The sequence below is a fragment of the Ipomoea triloba genome, chromosome 11, assembly GCF_003576645.1.
Source record: "Ipomoea triloba cultivar NCNSP0323 chromosome 11, ASM357664v1".
NCBI lineage: Eukaryota > Viridiplantae > Streptophyta > Magnoliopsida > Solanales > Convolvulaceae > Ipomoea > Ipomoea triloba.
The window spans coordinates 17,856,018-17,868,355 of record NC_044926.1 but is presented as its reverse complement, the minus strand read 5'-3'; the positions used below and the strand labels follow the sequence as shown (position 1 = coordinate 17,868,355).

The window sequence follows — 12,338 nt, the reverse complement described above, 5'->3', positions numbered from 1 at the left end:
ATCTACTAACAAAGCTTATTTATGACAAGTTTGCTCTCTTCTCATGGTTTGGGTTAAATCAATCTTATTTGGTATGCCTTGATCCAACTTACAATGAATGAGGTATGGAGTAATGTTCGATTCCTACTAGTAAAATATTATCTCACCATGTACCTCATCCTCAAGTCCTCAACTCTAGGCCCTGAGAATAGATTGGTGGGGCCCTAAGAGTTGGGCTTCAACCTTACCTTAAGAATAAAAAGCTTACCCCTTTTACATGACCAACCTGGACTAGGAATATTGGGGTTCAACCTTAAGATAAATGCCTTGGACCTACAACTGTTGAAAGCCTGGTTGCCATGGCTCCAAGTTTCAACTTTATAATGAAAGGGCTGGGGTATTCCTATGAAGTGAAGAATATAAATTATTGCATGTACCATGGTCCACATAACTGTGTGGACCAAAAATAAAAAGTACATTGAAGGTACATTATTTTTGTACTGTAGGTAAATTATTTGACAATATATATCAAATAATCTATCAGTACAAAAATAATGTACCCTAAAATAATGTACCTACAGTATAAAAATAATGTACCTTCAGTACAAAAATAATGTACTTTTTATTTTTGGTCCATGATTGGAGCTGTGTGGACCATGATCCATGCAACAATGATTGGTCCATGCAACAATGATTGTATGCATACCACCATCCAGGATGGCATCCACCATCATTTCACACAAAGTCCTAAATCCCTGCCTTATTTCTCTTTTCTGCACATTCAAACAGCCTTGCAGCAGCACTATAATCAACTGAAATTCCACTCTAAACATCCTATAATTCACATTTATTTATGTATAAAGACTAAATCTCCAATTTAATTGGTGTTTCACTGCCCAAACAAGAATAGTGGACTATCCGTATAAAAAGACCCACCCCTTTTTTCCCCAGGAGATTCAAAGGCTTAGCCGCTTAGGCCCTTTTCAATTTAAAAAGGGAAACATGGGAGCACTTAAGCATATTCAGTACTCAAACATCAATGCAGGCATTTGCGAGGAACCAAGCCTTGGGATTAACAACCAAATTGTACCCAGACCTCTACAGTAATTTCTGTGAATCACTGCCACAGGTTAAACCTAACCACATCTATTCAACACAAGAGAGATGCAGCAACGCACATAATCTCAGAAAGTAAAAGCTTTTACTACTAAATTAACTAAGATATATGATCGTAAAGCCGAGTTATGGGGAAGTAAGAATTGAAGGCTTCTGAAATTATATTTTTAAAAAACCCAAGTGAGACAAAACAATCCTTCAATCCAAATGGGAAATTAAGAAGAGCACATAATAGTTGAATAATTAAGGTAGCAAAAATAAAAATATTGAGCAAAAGAAAGAAAAATTTTCAACGGTAAGACTTCTGGAACCTGGCACGAGCACCGCGACCACCGAACTTCTTGGGCTCGCAGCGCCTGGGGTCAGCAACGAGCAATGTCCTGTCGTAGCGCACGAGTATGTCCTTTATCTCCTTCTTCGACTGTTCGTCGACGTACTTCTGGTAAAAGGCGACGAGGGCCTTGGCAATGGACTGACGGATGGCGTATATTTGGGAGGTGTGACCGCCGCCCTTGACGCGGATTCGCATGTCCACTCCGGCGAATCTGTGGCGCCCCAACAGGAGGATAGGCTCGAAGGCCTTGTAGCGGAGAATCTCCGGCTGGATGAGCTCGATTGGAACGCCATTGATCTTTATGAGTCCACGGCCGCGTTTGCAGTGGGTAACGGCCACTGCAGTCTTCTTCCGTCCGAAACACTGAACCGATTCTACCGCCGCAGTTGCCATGTTTACACCAAAAACCCTAAGCTTCAGTGCAGCGGAGACTGAGAATGAATGGAGGAAAGGGAAAACAAAATACTCCGTATTAATAATTAATATACGGGGTTAAGGTTGGTTAATTAGGGTTGGTCTCAATGTAGCCCAAATAGACATCAGGATTATTTTTGGGCTGGGCTCAAATGCGTATGTAATCTGGCCAGGCCTGATTTGTGCTTTATTAAGCTAATTGTGGCCCAAATATTAATAGAGGACGCATGGATTCATGTATCTCCAATTCTCCATTAAACATTAACACATTATAAGTGAAAATCATTGTGTTCTAAAGATTCTATATGCTTTAAAGCTTACATAGTGCTCCTAATCTATCTCTTATTCTTTTTTTTTTTGGTAAATTTAATGTGTCTTTCTCCGTCCGTTTAACAGTCCGGGTCCACCCAAGTTTGCTCTGAGAGGCACAGGAGCTGGCCTAGGGGGAATGAACTCATTTGCCACTTGAGCTACCCCATTGAGTTAATATATCTCTTATTCACCAATTTCAATAGTTGCATTTGATATTTATTGAGCTTGAGAAGTGCAACAACTCTGTTTTTGAAGCACATGGGTCACTGAGCCATTATATGGGTTTTCTATTTGTCTATGGTATAAAAAAAAATAGATTTGAAAGTTAAAAGATGGTGAGTTCAGGTTGAGCTTAGCCTGGCTTAATTAGTAGCATATATACCTAACGAGAGCAAAAATAGAAACTGGTATTGTAGTAGGAAACTGAGTAGTGTTGGGTTCTAAAATAAGTTAATGGGGAATATAGCTGGTAAAATCCGAGACTAATTTTGTGTTTGTTTATATAAGTCACCGCATTATTTTCAATGGTTGAAAAACATAAAAATTGTTGTAATTTGGCTTTCTAGTTAGCTCAATTTCTGTGTGATAGTTGTACGGTAACGTGTCGATTGTACATATGAACAATATTGCAAAGTGGAATAGAAGAGTAGAGAGAAAAGTATAACACAAAATGTAGAGAACAATAACATAAGATCTTCAAGATCCATTTCATTAAACCTTCACTATCAATTTATACTAATCCATACAACCTTTCATAACCTTAACATAAACAAGATAATAAGTAGAAAGCAAATGAAGAGTCTCAAGTTTAATGGCCATCAATAAAGTATTTATAACACTCCCCAATCCCCATTGGCCATTAAATAACTATACTCATGCCTAGAGCCGTCAAAACGGACTTTGCCCGCCGGGCCAACCCATCCCGCCCCTTAATTAGGTACTCATGTTGAGTTTAAAAACTTGGTGTGGAGTTCATGGTTGGCTTCGTGTTCAAAGCGTGAACGTTTGGGAGTGTACTTGAAAATAGTGCAACCCTCCATAGAAGTTTAAGGAGAAGATTGGAGTAGGCTAGTTATAGCCGAATGATAAGTGCCAAAGATACCTAGATTAAGGGTCTAATAAGGGGATGAAATTGTGTCATTTGATATCCTTTTGTGGTTAATTTATGATGCTAAGTGCTCTAATGTGCTAATCCTTGCAAAGCTCTATCATTTGGTGCACTTTAGATGGTTTTTGTAGGTTTGAGCTCAAGAAGAAAGCATATGGACTTGACAAGGAAGAAACCAAGAATAGAGCATGGTGTGAGAAGTACACGTCCAACTCCACGTGTGTAACACCCCACTTTTTCTTCTTACGAAAATACGGATAAAAACATCAAATGGAACCATCCTCATGACAAAAATAAATATAACTTTATCCTTCAAAATTCACATCTTATATCAAAAATCTTATACCAAAGTGGCACATTCAACTAACATTTACATTCATAATATCCATGTACCAATAATTTCCTTTTAATAAACCATATACCAATAATTTCCATCACAAAATTTCCCCAACATCATAATTTCATTACTTATCATAATCTCAATAAATCTAATAATTTTACCAAAAATCACAAGTACAAATAATATGTACTCACATCAAATATATCACAAATCCAGATAATATATATATATATATATATATATATATATATATATATATATATATATCACATATACACATATTAAATAATTTTGATTGGGGTAAATAAGTTTTGAATGGACATAAATCTTACCCAAAAAATCGAAAGTCCACTGAGTAAACTCGAAACAAATTGATAAGCTGCCCAAGCTCCATAATAAGAATAATAAATCTATATATTTCTTTTTCTTTTCTCTATCTTATTTTCGCAATTCACAAACTCATATACATCTATGTAATATAATTCTTCTCCTTCTGCTCATCACTCACGGCAGGAACATATATATACACTCACTTCACAACACAAACAGTCACTCATAATTACACATTTATTATTGACAGCGAATTTCCCAAATTTCAGCTAATTACCTCCTAATCAATTGAATAAGGGTGGCTAATTATCCCTTATCACACCAAAATTAGTAATTTGAAGAAGAAATCATGAATGGAATTTGACTGTAAGAAATGTTACGAAAATTATTGAAAAAAATTAGGTAAGGTAAAATGGTCCCAAATTTTTCAGATATGTAATTCAATAAGTCTACAACCTACATAAAATATTTCATAATAATCCGAGTTGTAGAAGTATGATTTTCAAAGTTTTTCCAAAACTGGTCCAGAGAGAAAACAAATCTGGACAGCACACTGCAAAGGGTAGAAACGTAATTTTTCTGGATTTATTCGAGCCCAAATCATTTAAGTGCCAAAAGTATCTATGTTACCCAATCAACAAATTGGTCAAGTAGGCCTAGGGTGCAACCAACCGGAGAGGGTGAAACCCTCCGCACTATCTACAAAGGATGATAAATATGTGCCATACAATCTAAGAAAATACAAACAAAGCAAAACCCCCAAGGTCGCATTTTGGATTAATCAAGATTCATATTTCACATTATTAAGCATGCAATCCAAAATTTGATTCACCTCTCATTGTGCGAAGGCCTTCCAACCGAGCCCCCTAGTGGGAACGATGTGCACACCTTAATCAACCTTCCATCCTTAACGCCAAAGCGCACGCATAAAAAGTAAGTGAGGGTAGGGGCATGGACCACTCACCGCCAGTGGCTTGGGGCGGTCCCTCTATCTTCTCACTTCCTAGGGTAACGTCATCGGGCACCCGACTTCACATGGATCTCCATGCTTTTTCAAAGGTCGGTGCAATGGGTACCTGAACCCTAGTGAAGCGGCTCACCTCCTCTCTTGTTTTCTCATCTTCTAGGATCAATTTGTGTGGACAACCGACTTCACCTAGATCTCTACGCTTGTTCGAAGACGGTGCAATGGTTGCCCACATCCTAGCAAGATGGCTTTCCTCGGTTTTTACCTCTAGGAATGACCTTTTGCCTTTTCAACTCTTTCTCCATAACAACCCCTCTTGCATTTTTTCTTCAAGAATCGGGATTTACTCACATTTCTCACCAAAGGCTCACCTTTTGCCCCATGCCCTACCAAAATTATTCAATTTCGGGCTTCACTTAACACTTATCTTTCTAAAATTAAGAGGTGCACACTTCCACTTCGAGAGATCATTGACTAATGTCCTCACAAAATGAGAGGTGAACATCATGCAAACACACAAAATTTGGTCAATGAGGGGGGTACTTCCCATGGCTATTCAAAGAAAAAAACTTTTTGGCACCAAATGCTCACCTTTTGTCCCATGCCCTACCAAAATTGTTCAATTTCGGGCTTCGCTTAACACTTATCTTTCTAAAATTAAGAGGTGCACACTCCCACTTCAAGAGATCATTGACTAATGTCCTCACAAAATGAGAGGTAAACATCATGCAAGCACACAAAATTTGGTCAATGAGGGGGTACTTCCCATGGCTATTCAAAGAAAAAAAACTTTTTGGCACACACTTAGCATTCTTCATAGATAATGTGAACAATGGCACGCTCTCCAAAGATCGAACACACCCAAACAACAAAATCAATCAATTAATTGAGCAACACGAAACAATTTCAAGGCATAATGTGCCCTTTCCACACTTTAGAACAAACATCTTCCTCGATGTTGCCATGAAGATTAGTGAAAAAGAAAGCAAGAGTCTAGCAAAGATCACATTGAACGCCTTTCCACACTTTAGAAGTGTTTCTGGGGCTCGGGGTGTCTAAACAATACAGCCTTATTGTGAAACAACCTATGGTGCGCTCCTCATGCGTGCTAGGTGTAATACAAGAAAACTATCTAATCTTTCCACACTTTAGAATTAGAAAACGGCGCATAGATAAAAATATACGAAGGGAAAAGAGGTATACAACCTAGTAAGCATCCCAACTTTCCGCACTTTAGCTTCTAAGCACCCATGCCTCCGTTTCCAGCCAACATTTCGCCCAAGGCCTGCCCACGTCGTGTCCATGCGTGGCATAGGTGTAGATCATTTCCAATAGCTTCCCACGCCTACGCCCACGCGTGGGGCTTGCATGGATCGTTTCTAGTAGCTTCCCACGCTGGTCCCCACTTGTGCTCCACGCGTGGACCGACCATCTTGGTCATTTCTTTCTTCGTTGGTTCGAGGTCGCTTCCTTTTGCCTTGTGCACTCTCAAAACCTGCAAATTAGAACTACAAAACCTACCAACTATGGGTACAAAATCAACAACTTAGAATGCTCAAACTAATCGCTATCAAAACTAAATGCCAAAGTAAAACGAAAACAAGAAAAACCCCGGGTTGCCTCCCGAGTAGTGCTACGTTTAACGTCTTTAGCCCGACGAATTTGACCATCTTTTTTATTCTTTTCACTCTTTTCTTTCTCTTCTCTCTCTTTTTTTTCTTCCATCATTCTTTTCACTCCTCTTTTTTTTTTTTATTCTTTTACACACTTTCTTTTGTCACATCTTTCATCTCTCCTCATCACATGGCTCCAAATCACAAGAATGAACCACTCCTTGCACATCGTCCGTCCCGAAATATTTCTTGACTTGATGCCCATTCACCTTGAGGTTGCCCTTCTCGAGATGCAAGATCTCTAAGGTACCATAGGGAAAAACTCTCGTAATTACGTAAGGACCGGTCCATCTTGACTTAAGCTTTCCCGAAAAGAGTTTTAACCGAGAATTGAACAATAGTACCCGGTCTCCTACCACGAATTCTTTGTTTCTCTTAATATGCATGTCGTGGTAGAGCTTAGACCTTTCTTTGTAAGCTTTCGAAGTCTCATATGCAAGCAAGCGCCACTCTTCTAGCTCATTGAGTTGGAGCCTTCTTTCCCTTTCGACTATAGCTAGATCCTCATTAAGCTTCTTAATTGCCCAATAGGCTCGATGTTCAACCTCAACCGGTAGATGCCATTCCTTCCCATAAACAAGTCAGTACGGTGTGGTGCCAATGAGAGTCTTGTAGGCGGTGCGGAAAGCCCACAATGCATCATTAAGCTTATCGACCCAATCTTTCCGGTGTCTTACCACTGTTTTCTCTAGGATTGCCTTAATATCTCGATTAGCATTTTCGACTTGCCCGCTTGTTTGAGGATGATAGGGAACTCCACCCCGATGTTGTACCCCTTGTTTTTGGAGCAATCTTTTTCATAGGTTCATTTCGGAAATGTGTCCCTCTATCGCTTATGATGATTCTTGGCACCCCAAACCTTGTGAACAACCTTTTAAGGAATCTCGTGACACTCTTAGCATCATTGTTTTGGAGCGCCTCGGCCTCAACCCACATAGAAACATAGTCAATTGCCACTAAAATATACTTGAAACCATTCGAATCCGAAAATGGCCCGCGAAATCGAGACCCCATATATCAAATATCTCACATGCCAAAATATAGTCTTGAGGCATCTGATAAGCACCAAAAGTAGTTAGGAAAAAGGGTCGGTTTGAGGACTTAAACACAATGTTTTTACACCCATTTGTAAGAAATTCATGCATAATAAGCTCGGATGTGATCATTCTCGCAAAACTCTACTTTGTGTTGTGTTTCGAAGCCATTCCCGCATGACAAAACAGGATCCGAGGCCAAAGGAAGGAACAAACGAAGAAACGAAGTGGGAACAGAAGGTCCACGCCTCTCCCACACATGGGGCTGGCGTGGAACAATTCCAGTGTGGTTCCACGCCAGGCCTCCACGCGTGGAGCTGGCGTGGCCGAGGCCATTAAGGGCAAAAATGGGATTTGGCTTGAGGGAGACTATTTAAATCAATCCTCAACATTTTTTAGAGGATCCCAATTTTAGTTTAGATATGATTTTCTTTTCTATTTCCCTTAGGGAGGAATTCCCCAAAATCATTAGTTCTAGATTTCTTTATGTGGGGAATAGATCTAGCTTGATTGGAGGAATTGAAGATGAAGATGTAATAGAGTTTTCACAATAGATTGCTATCTCTACTCTACTTTTCCTTTCTTTAATTCCATTGCAAATTCCATTTGATTTCATTGTTGTTATCTTTTGCTTTGATTTTATGATTTTGATGATGATTGGCTAGTTTTGTTTAGGGGATTGGATGTCCCAACCTAGCTATTGTGATTGATTTGATGAAATTCTTCCACTGATTGTAGAAATGTTAATTGAGGGTTCTAATGTCTTGTGTGGTTGATGCTTGTCTTGATTTGCTTCAATTTTCGGCCAGGATAGATAGTAGAGTTAGGGGAAATGTGGATTGCGTGATAGCGGATCCACACGAGTCCTAATCGACCACATACATGCCCTTAATCCGAGAGGATGAGGTCCGGGAGGAGTGGTAGACCAAGTGTTCGATAGAATGCCCCATCTGAATGAGGAATTGGGAGTCTAGAGTGTGACGCCACCCGGTGATGGTGCCGTGGGCGCCCTCGATTGGGCCCGAGTCACATTGTCTAGAATCTTCGTAGTAGGACCAAACACAAGAACTAGATAGGACATCCAACCTCCCGTTTCTTTTCATTGTTTTCCTTAGTTTATCCTTGCTTACATTTTCCCTTATGACTCTTTCGTTTCCTAGTAATTCATGTAACTCTTGCCTCTTAACATCCTAAATGCCAACACGTAGATTGATTCCAATTTGTCATCCTTGAGAACGCGACACTCGTGGAACTTTCTTTCTCCATTTTACCCACTTATTCCATATTTCCACCTCACACTAAACTACAACATAAAAAATGGCGCCGTTGCCGGGGATGGCAAACGGTTTTTGAATTGTGTTTGACATTTAGGAAGTTGTTTGTTTAGAGTTCTTGAATTGCTTTTCTTTAGTTTGTTTTTCTTTTCTTGTCTTTGTTACTTGATTGGAGAAGTGTGCTTAATTGTCTTGCATATCTTGTGCTCACTTGCAACTACTTCTAGTTGCAAAGACTTGTTGTTTGGTTAAGCTTTGTGCAGGGAATTTGTGTTGAAAGATCAATTGAATGCTTACCAATGAGAGCTTAGATGAATCCCCATGGTTATCCAAACCATGGAGGATAACCTTCTAGAACTATCCCCCCCCCCTCCAAACCTTTAAATATCAACCCCATTACCATCCATATCCTTATGTTTACCCACCAACACCTTACTATTACACCCCACCTCAATATCCATATCCAAATCCTTATCCTATCTATGACCCTCAACCATACACTACCTCTTATGTGCATAATCGAGAAAGAATTGAAAACCCAACATCCCACGAAGGAGAGGAGTCATTGAGCTCTATAGCGGAGAATATCAATAACCAATTGTACCAAATGATGAAGGAAAATGACCCGAGGTGTGAATTGCCACCAAAGGCCATCCTCCCTACGAAAGTTGACCCTCTACCTTGTGATAATCCTCAACCAAATTACACTCATGATCAATATTTGTATTCTACCTCTCACCCAAACACTTGTTACGCACCTCCACTACAATTCCACTAAAGAAATAATCCTACATATTTCCAAGAAACACCACCTTCTAGCCCATATTTCAACCATGTTAATCCCTATGAAAGACCACGTTGTGAGGAACTTCCACTGGACAACGATGATATCAAGATTCTAAAAGAGAAAGTGGAAATGTTCATACAAGTGGCTAAGGAGGATACGGCCAAGCTAAGGGCCAAGTTTAAGAGTGAAATGAAAGATTATCTTACTACTCCTCTAGGAGGAAGGACTTCCATTGGACGATATTGAAACGAAAATGCTAGCCATGACGGAGGAGTTCATGAAGAGAATTTCATCCCGCCATGCTTACCCCACTATGGAAGACATCCCGATGCTTGGAATCAAACCAAAGGGAGAATATGGAGTTGAAATAAGAAACGATTGTGAGAAGGTGAATGTTGAAGAGAGGGAAGTGGGGAGTGAGACTTCGATACTTGAAGAGATTTCAACTCTTGAGTTGAATAACCAAAATGAATATGAAATCGAGAGTGAGGATGACGAAGACATTGAGGTCGTATGGGAAGATGAAGAGCCGAAACAAGGTATAATTCTTAATCCTTTTTGCAATACTAATCTTGAAAATCTTAGTGCTCATATTCTTGTAGAAACTACTTGCAATTCTTGTGAGGATGATTCCATTGCTATTTGTAGTGAGGACTTGATGAGTGAGAAGGATAAAATGCTGTTCTATTCTTGCAAAAATGGGTTTGAGGAGTGTGTGAATATCGATTGGGAGGATGAGGGAACAATTGATATTGAAAAGGAGGATAATATGCTTACTACGAAGGTTGTCACTTTTGACACCTTATTGAGGGGAGAATGGGATGAAGATAGGTTGGTTGGAGTAAAAAGGGGCATGGAAAAATGGTTGTTCAAAAGTATTCTCTCAACGAGGAAACCTTTAGGGGTGGGATAGAAGTAGAGGAGAAAGGGAAAATGCAAACTATCTTTGAGAAATTGAGGATAGGTGATGCTGTGTGTATAGTGGTGAGGGTACGTGAAGGTGGAAGTGGTAAAACGAAGAGTCAAGACTCCCCGAGTGTCGTGTCTCTCAAGGATGGCGAATGGGAACCGAATATTTGTGGCGTTTAGGAAGTTGAAAGGTAAGAGTTACAAGAATCAAAGGGGAAGGTTTTGTTCATAGTTGGTTGGGTAAAGGTTTTAAAGGTAAAATAAGATAGAAAATACAAAAGGTAAAAGAAAAGGTGTGCATGCCAAAGTTAAACCAAAGGATTGATTATCGTAAGTAGCTTGGAATTGGGTTTCGGGATTGATCTAGGGAGTCATGGTCTTTGTATTGAGTGGCGTCACACTCAAACTCTCAATCCTCATTCGGTTGAGGCATTTTATCGAACACCTTGGCTACCACTCCTCTCGGATCTCATCCTTTCGGATTAAGAGCGGAGATATAGATGAGTTGGGCTCGTGAGAGGCCGCTATCGCGCACACTCTCACTTCCACTCGGTTCACTAACTATCTCGGCCGGAAATAGAAGCAAAGATTGAACAACATCATCCATACAAACATCAATCATACTCCCACAATACACAAAATCATAAGATAAATTATAAGCATCAATCCATAGATCAACAATGGCACACACACCCAAACTAATCTACTCTATCATAATAAACATTAAATAGAAGCAATATAAACAAAGCAAGAATGTAAAAGATCCAACTTTATATTAAAGGAAGAGAAATTATACCTAAGGAAGCTTGAATCTACATAATCTTCATCTTCAAATCCTAAATCTATTCTAAGTAGGAATGTTTTCTTCCCCAAAGAGGAAGAATTTGGAAAGGGAAATCAAATCTAAAGCTATTGGGGGCTGCTGAAAACTGATCTAAAAGACCTATAAAGGGCATATATATAGCCCCCAAAATCTCGCCCTAATAATTTCCGCGCTGTGTCGCATCCACGCGGCTCACACGTGTGGGAGCGCATGTGGGAGCGAACCAGTAAGCAACCACGCCGCTCACACGCGTGTGAGCGTGCGTGGTGAAGTTTACTTCTTCTGTCTTCTTCTGGGTTGTAGCTCTCGTCGATACGGTTCCATAGCCACCTATCTCGCCTCATTTGGACATTCCTAGCTCCGGTTACGTCCGTTTTACTGAAGTGTCGCCGGAATGCCCTGCGAAGTGCAAGAATTGTGCAAATTATAATGAAACACACAAGATTAGTCCCTAGACCTATATTCAATGAAATTACCCTATCTTAGCATGTTTCTAGGCCTAATGGACATCTATTATAGCATATTTCACACCTAAATAACCCCTAAAATACGGCTACTTTTGGCACTTATCAAATTTTCCACACTTTAACTTTGCTTGTCCTCAAGCAATTCACAATTACACTCTAATCATTTAAGTGCCAAAGGTAGCTGTGTTACTCAATCAATTAATCGGTCTATCAACTCTAGTGTGTAACAACGGAGTGGGTGAAATTCCACACATTATCTACACAGAATGGTAACCACATGCCATACACTCTAAGAATATACAAACGAAGCAAAACCCCTATGGTCTCGTTTGGACAATGCAACGCACACACCCTTCATTCAACCAAGCATGCAATCCAAATTAGATTCACCTCAAATTTTACAAAGGCCTCCAAGCCGAGCCCCCTAGTGGGAACGATGTGCACACCTCAACCAATACTTTTCAACTAAAC

General features: G+C 39.8%; 1 protein-coding gene across 1 annotated transcript; it reads right to left on the bottom strand.

The window, feature by feature from the left end:
- Window positions 1-1,224: 1,224 nt before the first annotated feature.
- LOC115997104 (40S ribosomal protein S16) lies at window positions 1,225-1,873 on the bottom strand. The gene has a single exon (XM_031236593.1). It carries the CDS (start codon window positions 1,820-1,822, stop codon window positions 1,385-1,387), a length of 438 nt encoding a protein of 145 aa, XP_031092453.1. The 5' UTR covers window positions 1,823-1,873; the 3' UTR covers window positions 1,225-1,384.
- Window positions 1,874-12,338: the final 10,465 nt, after the last annotated feature.